Here is a 17,952-nt window from a genome sequence, read left to right as displayed (position 1 = left end):
ACATACATCCCCAATTCCAACTCCACCATGCAGATCACCGTCGTTCCAGCTTCTCCCAGGACGGGCCAGGCCGCCATCCGCACGCTCCTCGCCGACGCTTCCAACCCCACCATCAAGGGTTATTACCGCGATCTCGCCAAAGTCCCCGCCGAATTCAAGTCCAACCCCCGTTTCGAGGCCGTGCAGGGCGACGTCGACGACGGAGCGACCCTGGACTTTTCCGGCTCCGACGCCGTCTTCCATATCACCCCGCCTCTTTACGAGAACACCGACGTCGTCGAGCGTGCCCGCCTCGTGTCGGAGAATGTCAAGGCGGCGATCAAGAAGGCCTCCGTTAAACGCCTGGTCCTCGTGTCGAGCATGGGTGCGCAGTATGGCCACGGAACTGTAAGTCGCAAACTCGCAATGAAAATCACGCAAGGCGGCCCTCCACTAACTGGTAACCCATCCAGGGTGAGATCCTGAGCAACCACGAGGCCGAAGTCGTCCTCCAAAATGCTGCGCCCGAAGTTGTCTTTGTCCGCTGCGGTTTCTTCATGGAGAATTGGGGCATGGGCCTTGAGACGCTGGCCGAAGGCTTTCTCTACACCACGCTCACCCCCATCGACCACCCCCTGCCCATGGTAAGCAACCAACCCCCCCTCCAACCTTATTACAAAAAGACCACCCACCCCTAACCGCCCCCTCCCAGATCGCCGTCAAAGACATCGGCACCATCTGCGCGGCCGAAGTCCTCGCCACCGGCACCCCGCTCCCCGCCAACCCGCACATCTTCGAGTTGCACGGCCCGCGGCCCTACACGGCGTCGGAAGTGCACAAGCTCTTTGAGGAGGCCACGGGCAAGAGCATCGAGCTGCGGCCCGTGCCGAAGGAGGGGCTGGACGCTTTCTATGCGGCTGTCTTTCCGCCACTGGTGGCGGGCTATTATGCCGAGATGAATAAGAGTTATTTGCCGGGCGGGATTTTGGATGTGAATCCGGAGCCGACGGAGGGTAAGACGAGGTATGGGACGACTGAGTTGAGGGAGGTGGTGGAGAAGTTGGTTGCTGGGGCTTGAGGGGTGGCTGCGCGGGTTGGGTTCGTTTGGTGAGGCCTCGGATTTAGGGTTGTAGCTGCTGCTTGTGTCGTTGGGTTTATTCTTGTTATCCCAGTCTGTTTCCTTGTCATGTTGTGTATTAGTTCGAGTACCAGCTCTGTCCCTAGTTCTGTTGCCAATTTCATGTTTTCCCGAACCGATCTTGATAACTCCAAGGGCAGCCGATGAAGAGCTCAGTTTTCCCTCATTTTATACCCCAACTAACCGCAAGTATACTCGAGCCATTTTAAGCTTATGTGCCTGCAAGGAATTTGATACATCCAGTAATGCAGGTACCGCAATGCACCCACATTTCTTGCTCCAAGAGCCGGATTTCATACATGTTCAAGCCCGTTTTTGCCACATCGAAACGTCATTGCCAAGAGAGGAAACTGCCCGTGTGCTCACACATTCTGTATTTTTTTGTACCTGATTTTGTTGACCATGGGAGCTAAGAAGTTTATTGCCAGACGGACCGCAAATAATATTTTCACCACAATTCGATCATTAATTCATTGATAATCAACCTCCCGAGGGCGATACAGGAACCAACCACTCAACACCACAATAATACCTCCCAAACCATACCCGACCGCCGTCAGCATGTCTACCGGTTTCCTACCATCCTTTATCGCCGCAATTCAGGCCAGCCTATCGGTCCTCCTTCGTATACTATCTGGAGGAATAGCTGCCCACCTTAAAGGTCATCGGCCGCGCCGACACCAAAATCCATATCTAAGATTTGCGCCCCGCATCTTCCTTCCAGCTCTGCTATTCACCAAGGTCGGTTCCGAGCTCCATGCCTCTTCGGCCACCCAGGTACTTGGTGATTGTAATATGGCGCATTATCGTTCATATTGTCTCCTTCCTTGGTTGGTCTCTGGGGTCATCGCGTTCTGGACATGCCGAGCTTCGTCACCCCGGCCATCCTGATCAACAACAGCACAAGCTATCCATTGCTCCTCATCACAGCGCTCGAAGACACGGGCATCTTGGACTCGCTCATCGTGACCGACGAGACCGCGAAACAAGCCATCGAACGAGCCAAGGCCTACCTCTTAGTCTACTCGACCATCAGCAACTGCGTCACCTTCGCCGTAGGGCCACGCCTAATCGATTCAGAGCACGCCGCCGATGACGAGGACGACGAAGATGACAAAACCGGCAATGGCAATAGGGGTCGAGATGGTCATACCGCTGCTTCAACCCCAGACGTGGAAGCCAACGAAGAGACTCGGTTGTTGGATAGCCAACTACCAAACTCACCACATCCCCTGAGACGCAGCTCATTTTCTTTTTCACTCCCTAGCAAGAGCGGGAAGCCGACATCGAAACCTGACCATCGCCGGCCTTGGTTTATGTCCCCCCAGAGATGGAATCGTCTGTCATCCCAAACCAAATGGTGGTTTCTATTCATCCTCGACTTCTTTAACGCGCCACTACTCGGGGCCATCGTCGGCGCCGTTGTCGGCTTAGTCCCGCCATTTCACCGCGCCTTCTTCAACAGCTCGGACGACGGAGGCATATTTACCGCCTGGCTGACCTCAGCGTTGAAACAAATCGGGGGACTCTTCGTCAGCTTGCCTGTTGTCGTCGCCGGAATCACCCTCTTCTGCTCTACCAAGGAGGCCAGGGCCAATAACGAGAGTGGCATGAATTTGCCCCTCGGGACGACCCTGTACATTCTGTTTGTCCGCTTCATCGCCTGGCCTGCCGTCTCCATTAGTGTTATTTACGTCCTCGCCGCCAAGACTAGCCTGCTCGGTTCCGATCCGGTTCTGTGGTTTTGTTTGATGATGATGCCCGAGTGGACCAAGCGCCATGAAGCTCATCACCCTCGATTCAGGTGGCTGAGGGAACCAAGGAGAGTGAGAAAATGACCGCGGGGCTACTAACAGGCAAGTCCAGGCCTTGTTAACTTGGGTTGGGGTGTCCACTAACTGACATTTCCCCAGATATCGTATCTCATCTCGCCTGTCCTTTCACTCACCGTTGCCGGGAGCCTACTCGCCAGCCAAGCCGCCATTCCGAGCTGAATGTTACACCCGATTTGGGGTGTTGAAGGGTTCATTATTCTAGTCCACGTGGGCGTCCCTTTCCGGATATGCAGCCTGATATACCACCCTCACCGGTTCCCACCCCCAGCGAGAGCGGCAACCAACAGCGGTTTCCGTAAACTTCAGCATTGGAGCCTGTTTCCTGCACGTAAGCCGCGCCGGAGAGGATGGACTGGCCCGGTCTCGTGCTCATCACCTTCGGCCGCGGACAGAACGGGCTAGCGGGCATCGACTCGGACAAGATAGTCGCACTTTAGGATCCTTCGCACCGCAAAGTCCGAGTATATCTCCAGCAACTAGTTCCCTGCAACTTGGAGGCGCATGCGTGGAAGGATTCAATGTTGCGTCATGTCATCTTGTTTCCCAGTCGAGCATCTCTTCCGCAGATCACACTGCAGGCGGATAGAAGATGAAATTCAGTTCTCACGAGCGGTTCCAATTCACGCCAGCTGCTTTCGCTCCATGGCAAAATGCCCGCCACGCCCAAGCTACAGCAAGTCAAGCCCTCCGAGGGCCGCGACGCCGTCTTTCGAGCCCTGCGCGAGGATGGTGCCGTCATCATCAAGGGCCTCTTCACAAAAGACCAAGTTCGCCGGCTCAACCATGAGGTCCAACCTGCCATGGACAAGATCGGTGTGGGCTCCAAGCAGTCCGAGGAATGGCTCAAGGATTTCCACGGCGACAAGACAAAGCGGTTGAACGGCGTGGTCGCGCTCAGCGAGACGTTTCGCCACGAGATCCTCGAGAACGACCTGATCCACGAGCTGTGTGAGGAGATCTATCTCCAAGACGCAGGCGGGTATTGGATGAACTCGGCCCAGGTCATCGACATCGGCCCGGGGAGCAAGGCGCAGCCGCTGCACCGGGACCAATGGCAATTCCCCATCTTTACGTACAGCGGCCCCGACGCGCCCGAGGCGAGCGTCAACTTCGTCGTGGCCTTGACCGAGTTCACCGACGAGAACGGCGCGACCAGAGTGATCCCCGGAAGCCACAGGTGGCAGGACCTGCAGCAAAACGGAACGCCCGAAGACACCATCCCCGCCGAGATGGAGGTGGGCGACGCCTGTTTCATCACTGGCAAGGTCGTACACGGCGGCGGCGCCAACCGCACCAAGGACTTTACGAGGAGGGCTATCACTCTGGTGTTCCAGTGCTCCTATCTCACGCCGGAAGAGGCGTATCCGTTTATCGTGTCCAAGGAGATTGCCAAGACGCTCAGCCCGCGGGGGCAGCGTATGATCGGGTTCCGATCCCAGTTCCTGAAGGACAGTCCCGGCGTGTGGAAGCGTGACTACGGGGAGGTGGATGAGGCGTATTGTTAAGGTGTCGACTGGACTTTTCAAGGGCTAGGTGCCGGGTTTACGATGTATGCCCTTCAGAAACCACAGAGACAAGAATAAATTGCATACGGGCATTATGCTCGCAACACACCGCACCTCTGTGCCACCAGATCTCAAAGCTTACCGCGTTCCGCCACGCCCAACCCGTCCAACAACACCTCCAACACCGTCTTGTTAAACTCCTCCACCTCCTCAGGCGAGTAAAACGCCGGATTATAGCACGAATTCAGCACCAACCGCCCCCGCCACGCCCACATGAAATGCTCCAGCCACGGCCCCGTCACCGTATCCCCAAACCACACCTCCTCGACCCCCCACGCGCCATACCTACTCTTCACAAACTCATCCACCACCCCCAGACTCGACAGCGCCGGCGTCGTCTCCTCGCTCGGCGCCCCCGCCGCCAGCGCCGCAAACGCCGGCACCATCCGCCGCACCATCGGCCCCAGCGCGCTCCACACCGCCCCGTCTCCCCGCCCCAGGTCCTGCCCGTAGAACGCGCCCAGCTCGCGCGCCATCGCGCTGAACGCCCGCCCCGGCGATGCGTCCACTACGTACGGAAGCACCCCGTGGTGGTTGCTCAGGGCGCTCGGCGCGTCGTCGTCCTCGTCCGACGGGAAGTAGCGGCGCAGGTCGAAGTTGCCGAAGCACGCGAACTGCGTGCCCCTCACGTTCCCCGCGGAGCGCTTCGCCTGGATGGCCTGGGTGGCGAGCACGGCGGCGGCGTGCCAGGCGGCGGTGACGCTGAGGCGCTGGGCCTTGCAGGCGGCGCGGATGGCGGCGGTGGTGGCGGCGGGGGCGTGCAGGGTGCGGGCCGCGTTGTGCGGGGAGGGCGCCGGCAGCGGGGTGCGCACTGGGAGCGAGATTGGCGCGGTCAGCGCGGCGAGCGGGGCGAGGAGTTTGGCGGCGCGCTGCTCGCCGTGGTTGGGCGGGTGGGAGGTTGTGTTGAGGAGGTCGTCGGAGCGGGGGGGGAGGCGGGTGACTTCGGAGCCATCGGTGCGGTGGAGGAGGGAGTGCGTGGGGGTGGGGGAGGCGAGCGCGCGGAAGAAACGGTCCCAGAAGTTCATGAGTCCGCGGCCGTCGAGCGTGTGGTGCTCGCCTTGGAGGAAGAGTTGGCGTGTTTGGGGGAGGTAGTACATGGTCATGTGCGCCGTCTTGACCAGGGTCTTCCAGAGGTCATGCCATGTCTTGTTTTTGTCGGGGATCACGATGAAGGTGGCGGCCAGCCAGGCTTCGAGGTCCGCTGGCGATGACGGGGACGTGTATGTCTTGCCCTCCAGAGGGTTGTGGGCCGCCAGTGCTGGGTATTGCTGGCGCACCTGTAGCCAGGCGTTGCGGAGCAGAGGGGCTAGGGCGTCGGGGGAGAGCTCGCCAAGGGGAGAGGAAGCCGTGTGGCTGAAGGTGACGGACGAGCCTATCAGGAAGAGGCCCGGTGATCCGGGGGTTACCGAGATGGCGTTGTAAAGCACCTCTTGGAATCCGTACGGCTGCCTGTAGGTATGAGGGCCGGTTTGGACCCATGACGGGTGGGGTTGTGCCTTGTCTGTGGGCGCCATTGTGGACGTGTTTAGCAATACCGCTTGGCTACGAGGTACGGTACGGCCTCGTCAGAAGCAGAGGCGGGTGTCATTATATCGGCACCGGGCAAGTTCCTGCACATGTATCCAAGAGGCGGGGTGCCCGGACAGAGACAAAATCCGCCACGCAGGAAGATCGCATGTATGTAAGCGAGCACTCGGACTAACTCGGACCACCTTCATACCCGAACCATCTGGGGTTAACAGCAATACACGGGTGGTAGTACCAGCCCACCCCCCCCCTACTTACTCCCTTGAATCCTTCCAGGCCTCCTCTACCATGTCTTCGATCAACCTTGGCGCGGGGGCCGTTTCCTGAAACGCTTCAACCAGGTCAAGATGCCCCCCCAGCTTGCCAAAGTCAAATCCCCCAAGCGCCACGCCGGCTTCGAGATCAGCGATAAGCCCCCGCAGCTGTTCCAACCCCCCGGGAAACCGGTCAGGGAAGCGACTTGCTATACCCACGTTCGTGGGGAGGTCGAAAGCCTCGTGCTTGAGCAGTTTCTCCACTGGCTGATACCGCACCTGGAGTTTACGACCGAGACTCTTCTCAAAGAGCGCGACGAGCTCGTTCAACGAGACGGTGCTCGACGCCGTGGTCATGACACGCGGCCACTTGTCCAGCTCGAGCGCCAGCGCTACATATCGCGCCGCATCTGTCGTAAATGTCATACTCATCCTCGCCTCGCCGTTACCGGGCAGCACGGCCAGCCCGTTTTCCGGGTCGACAAAGAAGCAGAGCGGGCGCAGGCTGCTCGGGACGTGAGGCAGGCCGAAGTAGTCCATGAACATGCCCGGGTAGATGTATGCGTACTCGAGCGTGGTCGTCTTCTCGAGCGCGCGGCGAGCCGCCACATGGAATCGCTTTTCTGGGTAAGGGAGGATGTCGTCGCCGACGTCGTACTCGACGTTGAATTCCGAGGGGATAAAGCGCTCGACGCAGGGGCATCGATCGGCGGCTCGGATCAGGCAGAGCTGGGCGTCGGAGGCGGAATCACAGTCCATGATGAAGGTGCAGATGACGACCCGGACGTTCCTCTCCGTGAGCTGCTCGACCAGAGCATCCTCTGACGAGTAGTCGGTCTGGATAAGAGGCGAGTAGGGACTGCCTGTCAACGGCGATATGCGGGACGTGGTGTTCACATTCTACCGAGGTCTGGTGTTAACAACTTTACAAGACAGTGAAGGTGGGTATGTTGCTTACCTTTCTTGATGTGATGTAAACCTCATGCTTGCCGGTCTTCAGCAAGGAGTCCGTAATGAGACGGCCTAGGTCGCCGGAGCCGCCAGCGACTGCGACAATGGTCATGGTGGGTGGCGATTTTCAGAGCAAGGCAAGCGCTGGACTCTGTACGCCGTCAAGAAAGTCAGCGTGAGGTGTTCGAAGAGCTCGGCTACAAATCGCTCCGTTGCCTCATGCGATGGCTGAGATCGGAGGACCCCCCCAGCTTCTATCCCCTGTCTCAGTCCGAGTGTAGATCTTGGCTTGCATTGGTTTGAATATTGGGTATCATTCGCCCTCGTACTTCGTATCTGACTCGGACTCTGTCTACCAGGTATTCCCTTCCCTTGAAAGCTCACCACGCCATCCTCCAGGATTCTCATCACACCCACCCGGACGTATCGGCCCCGGCATGTCCGGGGGGCCGATCGGAAGGGCTCCGTACACATCCCAGTTCCTCCATGTCACACTAGCCACCAAGCCTGAAGGAATCAGTTGAGTCAAAATTGACCGGGTTGTGCATGCATGTACCATTAGGCCCCCAAACCTATGTTGTAGATTGGCGCGTTTTGGGCTGATTAATGGGGATAACAAGGCTCAAGAAACCCAGCGCTCGGCCAAACCTTGGAGTGAAGCCCAGCTCCAGGCATATCCAAGTTTGACTAGATGCCATGAGGATGTGGATGGGTGTTTTATCTTTGTTGAAGTGACAAGCCATCCCAAGTACGTTGCACCTCACCGTCCCGGTGTTCCGGATATTTCCCCTTTCACACGCTGGCCATTAAACGTAGTGGCCTTGGTTCACCAACCCGTTACTCCATAGCCCGTTTGCTTTTGGCACTTGTTATCGATCGATACGGGAACACGATGCATCCTACCCAAGCCAAAGACAACCGAAACCCGGCGACCGTTGCCGGGTTCCGGACCAACGGCACCGATGGTCCCACAAGACATGCATCACAAAGCATACACTCACTTCTCGAGCGTACCGCGGAGGAGTACAGCGACAAGACGGCCCTCATCTGCGGCCACACGACACTCACCTATGGACAACTCAGCTCGCTCAGCAACCACTTTGCCAGAGCCTTCGTACGGCGAGGAATCGGAAAGGGCGACCTTGTGGGCGTCGCCCTGGACCGCTCCGTCGACCTCGTTGCGGCACTGCTGGCGGTCTGGAAGACAGGGGCCGCTTACGTGCCCATCGACCCAGACTTGCCCAGGCAACGCATCGACCAGATGCTCGACGACGCCAGCCCCAAGCTGCTCGTTACCAGTACCAAGATGCTGGACGCCTTCACTGCAGAAGGGTGTAATGTGTCGTATTTGACGATCGAGGAGGTGTTGCGCACCACCGCGGCAAACATGAACCCGGCCCCTTTTGGCGGCACCAGCACCAGCAACAGCAACAACAACAACCCGGACGTGGCAGTCCACGTCCACAGCACCGACCTCGCCTACGTCATGTACACCTCCGGCTCAACCGGCCAACCCAAAGGCGTCGAAGTGACCCACGGCAACGTGCTCAACCTCCTCCAATCCCTGGGCCTTCTCCTCGCCCGGCCTTAGCCCCACCGACCGCCTGCTCGCCATCACCACCATCTCCTTCGACATGGCCGTGCCAGAGCTCTTCCTGCCTCTCCTCCGCGGCGCCACCACCGTGCTGGCCCAGCGCCGCGAGGTGCGCGACCCGGCCGCCCTTGTCCGCCTCATGCACCGCCACGCCGTCTCCGTCATGCAGGCTACCCCGACCCAGTGGCAGATGCTGCTGGACTCGGGCTGGCCTGGCGACGGCGGGCAGCCGCGCCTGAGCAAGATCCTGTGCGGCGGCGAGGGGATGTCGCGTGTGCTCGCGGACCGCCTGCTGCTGGCGTGTGGTGGTGGGAGTGGTAGTGGCGGGGTGTGGAACTTGTACGGCCCGACCGAGGTGACCGTGTACGCGAGCATCTGGCGGGTGCAGCCGCGGGACGTGGAGGCGGGGGTGCTAGTTGGGAGCCCCATCGTCAATGGGCACCTGTATGTGCTCGACCCGGAGACGCTGGCTCCCGTGCCGTTGGGGAACGAAGGGGAGCTGTGCGTCGGCGGAGCGGGCGTGGCGCGGGGGTATCGCGGTAATGCGGAACTCAGTCGCGCCCGGTTCGTGGAGAATCCTTTTGATGGGGGGGTCATGTACCGGACCGGAGATCTCGCGCGGTGGGTGGCACCCGGGAAGTTGACTGTCTTGGGCCGCATGGACGGCCAGGTCAAGATCCGCGGCTACCGGGTCGAGGTCGGGGACATCGAAGCGGCCATTATGACACGCGAGGATATCTCTGCGGCGGTTGTCGTCTGTCGTGATGACCAGCTGATGGCCTATTGCGTGCCAAAGGCTACTATTGCTTCGGCGGGTAAGACAGAGAAGGCGCTTGACCAGGTGCTACGCCCTTGGCTGGCAGAGCGCCTACCCGATTACATGGTTCCGGCGTTTGTCGTCGAGATGGAGGCTCTCCCGGTGACGATTAATGGTAAGATAGACCACAAAGCTCTTCCAGACCCGGTGGCTCCCATTGGGACTCCCTGTACCGCCACCGCCGTGATAGCTGCTACGGAGCTGGAGAGTCAGATACTGGCAATTTGGTCCCGAGTTCTCGGCCACAGCCGCATCCGCGTGCAGGATAATTTCTTCCAGATAGGGGGTGACTCGGCGCGGGTCATTCGAGTACAAAAAGAGCTAGAGACACAGCTTGGCCGCCCGGTTCCTGTCCCCAAACTGTTCGAACACTACACAGTCGAGACATTGGCGGCATATCTCGGGGGTAGCTCACCGGGGGCCATATCTGATAATAACCCGAAACCTCAAGCCAGCAAGCAAGCTCCTGTGGATGATTATGTCGCTGACCAACATGATGACATTGCGATTGTGTCCATGGCTTGCCGGCTGCCGGGTGGTATCGCAACACCCGAGGATCTCTGGCAACTGCTCGAGCGCGGCGGTGATGCCATCGGCAACGTGCCCGACGACCGTTGGAATCGCAGCAACACCATCAGCGACGCGAGCTTTCGCCGTGGCGGATTCCTTCAACCCTCCCCCATCAACTCCTTCAACATATCGTTCTTCGGCATCCCACCGCGAGAGGCACGCAGGCTGGACCCTGCCCAGTATCTGATGCTCGAGACCTGCTGGGAAGCCTTCGAGCGGGCCGGCTACACCATGGAGCAACTACGCGGGAGCCAGACGGGCGTGTTCGTCGGCACCAGCAACATCCTCGCACACCAGACCCTCAACGCCGGCGCCGTCAGGGACCTCGCCGACCTCGACGGATACACCGTCACCGGCTCGGCGGGCGGCACCATGTCCGGCCGCATCTCGCACCAGCTCGGGCTTCAAGGCCCCGCCATGACCATCGACACGGCCTGCTCGTCCTCGCTGGTCACCACACACCTAGCCTGCAGCGCGCTGCGCCAGGGGGAGTGCGACATGGCCGTGTCGGCGGGGGTGAGCCTGCTGCTGAACCCGGGCTTGCACGTCGAGTTCTCGCGGCTTGGGGGGGATGGCCGCCGACGGCCGGTGCCGGTCATTCTCGGCCGACGCGCAGGGCACCGGGTGGGCCGAGGGCGCCGCGGCCGTCGTCCTGAAGCGGCTCGCGGACGCCCGGCGCGATGGCGACGTCGTGCATGCCATAGTTCGTGGCACCGCCGTCAACCACGACGGCCGCGCCGCCAGCCTGACCACCCCCAGCGGCCCGGCCCAGCAACGGCTCATCCGCACGGCGCTGGCCGCGGCCCGGCTGCGGCCTGAGGATGTGGACTATGTCGAGGCGCACGGCACCGGCACGAGGCTGGGCGATCCGATCGAAGCCATGGCGCTGGCGGAGGTGTTTGGGCCGGGCCGAGTGGGCAGTGGCAAGGATATGGAGCCTCTCTTGATCGGCTCGGTCAAGTCGAATATCGGCCACACGCAAGCCGCGGCTGGTCTCGTGGGTCTGCTCAAGGTGGTGCTAGCTATGCGGCACGGTATGCTGCCGGAGACATTGCACGTCACTAAGCCCACTCCGGCCGTGGATTGGAAGCGCGCCAACATGACGCCGGTGCTGAACAAACGACCGTGGCCGTCGACGAAGGCAGGGGAGAGCCGGGTGCGCCGGGCGGGCGTTAGTTCGTTCGGCATCGGCGGTACGAACGCTCACGTTATCGTTGAGGAGCCCCCGAGGGTGGCACATCTCGCGCACATGGGTAACGGGGAGACGGCAGTGAGGGTGCTCCCGACCATGCTGCCATTTCTCATCTCGGGCGACACCAGCGCGGCCCTGCGCATGCAGGCCCAGAAGCTTAGCCAACATCTCTTGGACTCACCGGATGACCGTCTCGGTGACGTGGCCTACTCCCTCGCAACCACCCGTAACCATCTCCGCAAGCGGTTGGTATTGATGGCCCGGGACAAGGCTGAGTTGGTGCAGAAGCTGGGCTCGGCATTGCCTGGCACTGCTGGCAGTATTGTTAGTGATATCCATGTCGCCGAGACACTTGACAACAACAAGCTGGCCATGCTCTTTACTGGCCAAGGTAGTCAGTGGCTAGGTATGGGAAAGAATTTGAGCGAGGTGTACCCCGTCTTTGGGGAAGCGGTCCGCGAAATCGCGGCCGAGTTTGACGGCGCCGGGTTGGAACTGCCGCTCCTCCATGTCATGTGGGCGAACCCCGGAAGTACAGAAGCCGCGTTGCTCGACCGCACCGACTTTGCCCAGCCCGCTCTGTTCACTTTGGAGGTGGCGTTATGGCGACTGTGGCAGAGCTGGGGGTTGACTCCGGACTTTGTCCTCGGCCACAGCCTGGGCGAGTTCGTGGCTGCCCACGTAGCGGGTATCCTCGACCTGCCCGACGCGTGTCGGCTTGTGGCGGCGCGCGGTCGCTTGATGCAAGCCCAGGCCGGCGATTACGGCATGGTGTCACTCGGGGCAAGCGCCGCTGAGGTCGCCAAAGCAGTCAAGGCGCTGGGCCATACTCCACAGGTTGATATTGCTGCATATAACACGCCCACGCAGACTGTCATATCCGGTACTACGCATGGCTTGGAAAGCATTGCGGGCCATTTCGCTTCCCGGGGCCACAAGAGTAAGCTGATAATGGCCGGACATGCGTTCCACTCGCGGTACATGGACCCCATGCTGGCCGACTTTCTAGCCGTAGCCGAGACGGTGCAGTTCCACCCGCCCAAGATACGGATTATCCACAGCCTGGACGGCAGATTGGCAAAGCCAGGCCAGCTTGAACAGGCGCGATATTGGTTGCGGCAGGTCCGCGAGCCGGTTCGTTTTGCCGACGGGATCCAGACGCTGGCCCGTCAGGGGGTCAACGTCTTCCTAGAAATAGGGCCGCATCCGGTGCTCTGTGGCATGGGTGCAGAGTGTCTCGCAGACCATCATAACGATAACAACAGGCCCGTTTCCTGGTTGCCGTCTCTCCTACGCCGCAAGGACGGCAGCGAGGTCCTCCAACAAAGTCTCTCCCACTTGCATATGCGTCACTTCCCCCTCGACTGGCAAGCCTACTTCAAGCCGTTTGGTTGTCGCCGCGTACAGCTGCCCACCTATGCCTTCCAGCGCACTTACAAGCAGCCACGTGCGGGAACGGCTGCCTGCTTGAATGGTACCAATGGTACCAGCATTGGTCTGAACCATACCGCCCACCGTGCCTCCAACGGCGGCGGTAATGACCGCTTCCAATTCAGCATCGAGTGGGAGCCAACCCAGACGGATGGCACTCATCAGCAGGAACCCAGCGGGACATGGGCCCTGTTGGTTCATGCTGCCGCCAGAAACTCGACGTGGACAACGAGTGTCACAGCCGCCCTATCGGCAGCCAGATTCCGACTGGTCCAAATCGACGATCTAGAGCAGGGCGCAAAGCTGGACGGCATAGTCTGCCTCTGGGACACAGACACCGACGTGACATCGCAGCAGACGCGAGATCTGATCGCCAAGGCGCTGGCACAGTTGCAGACGGCAGCTCAAACTGGCTTTAGGCCTCCGTTTATATGGGTCACTCGCCATGCTGTCGGTGTCGGCATCGAGTCTGATGATCGGGCCATGAGACCAGGGGCAGGGTCGTTGCTCTGGGGTCTGATGAGAACTGCTAGGAGCGAGCATCCTGGACTGAACTTGCGGTTGGTCGACCTGGGCCAGGAAACCACCGACGCCTCTTTCCCGTCAGCGTTGCTGTTGAGTACTGAACCGGAATGCGCCGTGCGCGGGGGTCGGGTGCTTGTTCCACGGATGCAGCGCATCCACAAGACGATAACAGCGCCATTACCGGGCGCCAAGGACTGGTTGGTACGACCGGACGGTGCTGTGTTGATAATAGGAGGCCTCGGTAACCTTGGAGCGCGCGTGGCCTGGTGGTTAGCAAGCGAACACGGCATCCGCGACTTGGTACTGACCTCACGTCAGGGGGTGGTAGCCCCCAGTGCGGATGCGCTGGTAGCCGAACTTTCCGAGCTGGGCGTCAGAGTCACCGTGATGGCCGGCGACGTCGCTGATCCGGCCAGCATCGACTCCATTGTGGCAACCTTTAACAAAGACCGGCCGCTGCGAGGCGTCGTGCACGCCGCCGGGGTGGTCGACTCGGGCATCCTCTTGACCATGACACAGGCGCAGTGCGAGACAACCATCTCCCCCAAGGCGTACGGGGCATGGCTCCTGCACCAAGCCACTCGCGGGATGGACCTGGACATCTTTGTCATGTTCTCCTCGCTCTCCGGCGTCATGGGCATGCCGGGCCTTGCCAACTACGCCGCGGCCAACACCTACCTCGACGCGCTCGCGCACCTGCGCCACGCCCAAGGCTTACCAGCCACTTCAGTAGCTTACGGCACCTGGGCAGGCGATGGCATGGCGTCCCGGCTTGGCCCGGCGACCAACGCCCACCTCGCGAACTTCGGCCTGGACCAACTGGCACCCAGTGAAGGGTTGGATCTGCTCGCACAGGCTGCTGCCAGCAAGCGCGCACTAACCCTGGCCGCTGTGCTGGACACGGCACGGCTCGGGGCCTTCTATGAGGAACAGGGCGGCGGCATACCGCCGCTGCTGCGCTCGCTTCTACAACGGGACGGGGTCACCACAACGAAAACCCCCAACGGTGGCCCCTCCCAGTCCCAGAAGCATCTGCGCGATGTATTGCGTGAGGCCAACCCATCACAGCACCTCGGTATCATGCTAGACATGGTCCGGCAAGTCGTTGCCAAGGCGTTGGGGTTTAGCCACCCGCTTGATGTGGAGGTCGACCGTCCGTTGAAGGATATCGGTGGCGTCCATGTCTGCTGGGGGGTTACTAAACATGGCGGCGGTCCGCAGAGGGTGTCTCGATGCTGGTATCACGTTTAAGCGTTCGGATCACGTTGACGACGCTAGACGTCCAGACTCTGTATTCCTCACCGGCGCCACCGGCTTCGTCGGTGCCTCCATCCTGCACGAGCTTCTCAAGCAAGGCATCACCACGCACTGCCTCGTGCGCGCGAACAACACAGACGCGGCCCAGCAACGGGTGGTAACCACACTGCAGGAGTACAGTCTCTGGGAGGATCGCTTCGCGCCTTTGATCCGACCCATCGTCGGCGACATGGCCCAGCACCTATTTGGCCTATCCACCACGGCCTTCTCCGACCTGGCAAACCAAGTAGACTCCATCTGCCACGCCGGCGGGCTGGTCGACTGGATGCGGCCTCTGGACGAGTACGTGGGACCCAACATTGTCAGCGCGCACGAGGTGCTCCGGCTGGCAGCAGCCACGGGCGGTCGGCGGCAAGGCGTCAAGGCCCGGGCTGTGGCGGTCCACCTCGTGTCCACCGTCTCCACGCTGCCCAAGCACATGGGCCTGGACGTGGGCGAGGACCACGTCGAGTACGGCTACGCGACGTCCAAGTACGCCGCCGAGCGGCTGGCGGCCGCGGCGCGGTGGCGCGGGGGCCGCGCCTCCGTCTACCGCCTGCCGTACGTCACGGCGTCGGCCGAGACGGGGCACTTCCGCCACCACCGCGGCGATTTTCTGCATAACTTGGTGGTTGGTTGCCTTGAGATGGGCGCGTTCCCGGCGCTGGAGGCGGCTGACCTGTCGGCTGTGCTGCCCGTCGACTACCTGGCCAAGACCATCGTCGCCGTTATGATGACGGGTGAGCTTGATCGGCCCGGCCGCGACTGGGACTTCTTGAATCCGCGGGCGCCGACCTCGACCGATTTTTTCAAGATGGTCGGTGCCGTCAGCGGTGGGGAGCCCAAGGAGATTATAGATTTCGGTGTCTGGAAGCAACGGGCCTTGGACCATGCCGCCGAGCATCCGACAAGCCCGCTGGCCCGCATTACGGCCGTCTTGGATGGCTTTACGGCTGAGACCGCGGGCGAGATAATGAAGAGTGCATCCATGGTTGGAGAGCACGTGTTGGGGGGAGACGCGTATCCGGTGCCGTTGATTGACGAGCAGTTTGTGAGGCGGTATTGCCATCGTATCAGTCAGGCAAGCACCTAGCCGTGAGCAGGATGGAGTTGCCGGATTTTTTCTGGGCGGCGATGTGGGTGGCGATGAAAGATTTGGGGGACGGGGGGGTGCATTTGATGGTGGTGGTGGTGAGGGCGAGGTAGGTGCACAGTTCAGGGGCATAAAGAATGGTGAGGAGGGACGGCATTGGGGGCTGTTTTTAAGAGGCCGTCACGAGCTACCGTAGGAACCGTCACCGCATACCGTAGCACCACCCCACAACGCCCACCGCCTACCTAGTAAGGTAGGCGGTGAAAATAATCGCTCACCGCCTTCGCGATGCGCGCGCAGCGCTCGTCAATTGCCACAGTGCAATCAATCGCAGCGCAATTCAGCGCAAACAGCGATGCCGCCAAGCCGTTAATTCTGGCTACCTATGCTAGTTCTCGCGATTCCTACAATAACACGCCCATCGCTGGGAATTGCGCACAGCCAACTAGTGCGCGTGAAACCGTCAATTACGCTGTGAACCTTCCTGCGGGCCATCCCGAGCCATTTCACCCTGAGACGGTCCTTCCGCCTCGCCCACAGCTGCATTTGTGCCTCCCCTGGCCGTCTGGCGACCCCGTGCCTGCGTGCCTCGCTTCGCGATGCCGCCACGGCTTGCGCCAGCCGTGCTTCTTGGTGTTGAAGGCGCCGCACGCCCTCCCCGCGCTCGTGAACCTCTGGATTGACCGTCCCGGGCACGTCTGGACGCGCGCGCTGCTGTTTCTAGGCCATTGATCGTCCTGGAGACCCCAGGCTCTGCCTCAACCAGTTCCACGCCCTCCCATTGCGATGGAACACGCTGTATCGACGGCGCAAGGCCTGACTGGCGCGATGTGGCACGTCTGGTGCCCCTGGCTCTTGTTGAGTGTCCCCTGGTGCTAGCTGCTGTTGACTGGGGCGTTGCCGACGGCTGTGGAGGGGGCTGTGTGAGCCGTGGTGCCGTCGAATCAGGGGCAAAAGCTGTAGAGCCGCGTGGTCTGCCGCGCAACTGTGTGACGCGGTCAAACTCGTGATACTGTAAGTACTGATCCTCGTCGACGAGGCTTCTCTCCAGCCACTAGTATGGATGGAAGTCCTCCTTCTTCAGCATCAGATTCTTAACTTGGTAGCGCTCAAAGAGCTTATGGCTGCAAGGCATACCATACTGCGCTTGCGCGTCGCCCCGCGCGCTCGTATCGCTGTGCGCATCGCTGTGCGCATCGCTGTGCGCGTCGGAGTCGAGCTCTGAAAGCGCCATATCTATCGCTGGTTAGCCCTGTAGAGCGCGCGAAACAGCTGGGGCGCTTACTGAAGGTACGCGCGCAGCGCAGTTGCAATGGCTGTTGGTGTGCGAGGGTTGGTGGTGATGATGATGCGTGCACGCGCGCAGAAAGCTGGAAGTGCGGCAGAATTGCCGAAGGCGGGGCGGCAGAATTGTTGCGCGAGGCCAGGGTTAGGGATTTGTGTGGGCAGAATTTAGGCCTACGGTATGCGGTGACGGTTCCTACGGTAGCTCGTGACGGCCTCGTTTTTAAAAGAGAGTGTCTATTTCTACTGTGGCCCCCGGCTCTTTCTACTGTGATCACCATACATAACCCTAACCCTTTCAAAAAAAGGTACAACGGCGAATTCTGCCGCAGGCCCCACACAGCCCACATAGCTTACACTACCCATTTGCCAGCCAGCTCAACTGCCTTGACTTCAACACAACCACCAAACAACGCACCAACCTAGATTTTGACCCCTTCTAGTGGTTGGGGAGGTCTCTTGCTGATGATGACCAGTATCTACGGTATCAGGAGTTTGACCGCGTTGAGGACCTACGCGGTAGGCCCCGCAATACAGGCCCTTTCGCCCCTGATCCTACTGCGCCTCGATCAACTGCCCCCTTAGCCACGCAACGATCTACACTCTCAACGCAACGAGAGTCTGGCCTTGCCCCCAGCATCCGCCGAGTACCCTCGCAATAGGAAGGCGTGGACCTCACAGCCGACGATGGGGAGCCATCAGGGACATCTGGCCACCGAGATACTATAGTAGTGGCGTCAGGGAACGCTCGTGGCAGTCAAACCAGGGGTTATGGTGCCAGGGGAGGGAGGGTTACAGCCAGGGCGCGCGCCAGAGGTTCGACTGCGGCACGCGGTAGTTCTGGTACGGCCCAGAGAGCCTCACAGCGCTCAAGAAGGGCCACACAGCGAGCTTTGGCGGT

General features: G+C 60.5%; 4 protein-coding genes across 4 annotated transcripts; 3 read left to right on the top strand and 1 right to left on the bottom strand.

Moving 5' to 3' along the window:
- Positions 1-27: 27 nt before the first annotated feature.
- Positions 28-1,057, top strand: CHGG_05116 (uncharacterized protein; the record flags this gene model as incomplete). The annotated part of the gene is made up of 3 exons (XM_001224329.1): positions 28-387; positions 453-623; positions 692-1,057. 3 exons carry the CDS (start codon positions 28-30, stop codon positions 1,055-1,057), a joined length of 897 nt encoding a protein of 298 aa, XP_001224330.1.
- A 920-nt stretch (positions 1,058-1,977) lies between these two features.
- Positions 1,978-4,457, top strand: CHGG_05115 (uncharacterized protein; the record flags this gene model as incomplete). Its single annotated transcript, XM_001224328.1, has 2 exons — positions 1,978-2,943; positions 3,582-4,457. The coding sequence occupies 2 exons, from the start codon at positions 1,978-1,980 to the stop codon at positions 4,455-4,457; spliced, it is 1,842 nt and encodes a 613-aa protein (XP_001224329.1).
- Positions 4,458-4,588: 131 nt separating this feature from the next.
- CHGG_05114 (uncharacterized protein) lies at positions 4,589-7,361 on the bottom strand (the record flags this gene model as incomplete). Its single annotated transcript, XM_001224327.1, has 3 exons — positions 4,589-5,966; positions 6,303-7,135; positions 7,257-7,361. 3 exons carry the CDS (start codon positions 7,359-7,361, stop codon positions 4,589-4,591), a joined length of 2,316 nt encoding a protein of 771 aa, XP_001224328.1.
- A 780-nt stretch (positions 7,362-8,141) lies between these two features.
- On the top strand, positions 8,142-16,777 carry CHGG_05113 (uncharacterized protein; the record flags this gene model as incomplete). The annotated part of the gene is made up of 7 exons (XM_001224326.1): positions 8,142-8,737; positions 8,841-9,775; positions 10,112-10,933; positions 11,109-14,616; positions 14,816-15,744; positions 16,102-16,483; positions 16,534-16,777. 7 exons carry the CDS (start codon positions 8,142-8,144, stop codon positions 16,775-16,777), a joined length of 7,416 nt encoding a protein of 2,471 aa, XP_001224327.1.
- Between the last annotated feature and the right edge of the window lie 1,175 nt (positions 16,778-17,952).

This window comes from Chaetomium globosum, genomic scaffold (assembly GCF_000143365.1).
Source record: "Chaetomium globosum CBS 148.51 scaffold_4 genomic scaffold, whole genome shotgun sequence".
In the NCBI taxonomy this organism is placed as follows: Eukaryota; Fungi; Ascomycota; class Sordariomycetes; order Sordariales; family Chaetomiaceae; genus Chaetomium; species Chaetomium globosum.
Note: the sequence above shows the minus strand (reverse complement) of the source record. Positions and strands in the feature narration are given on the sequence as shown.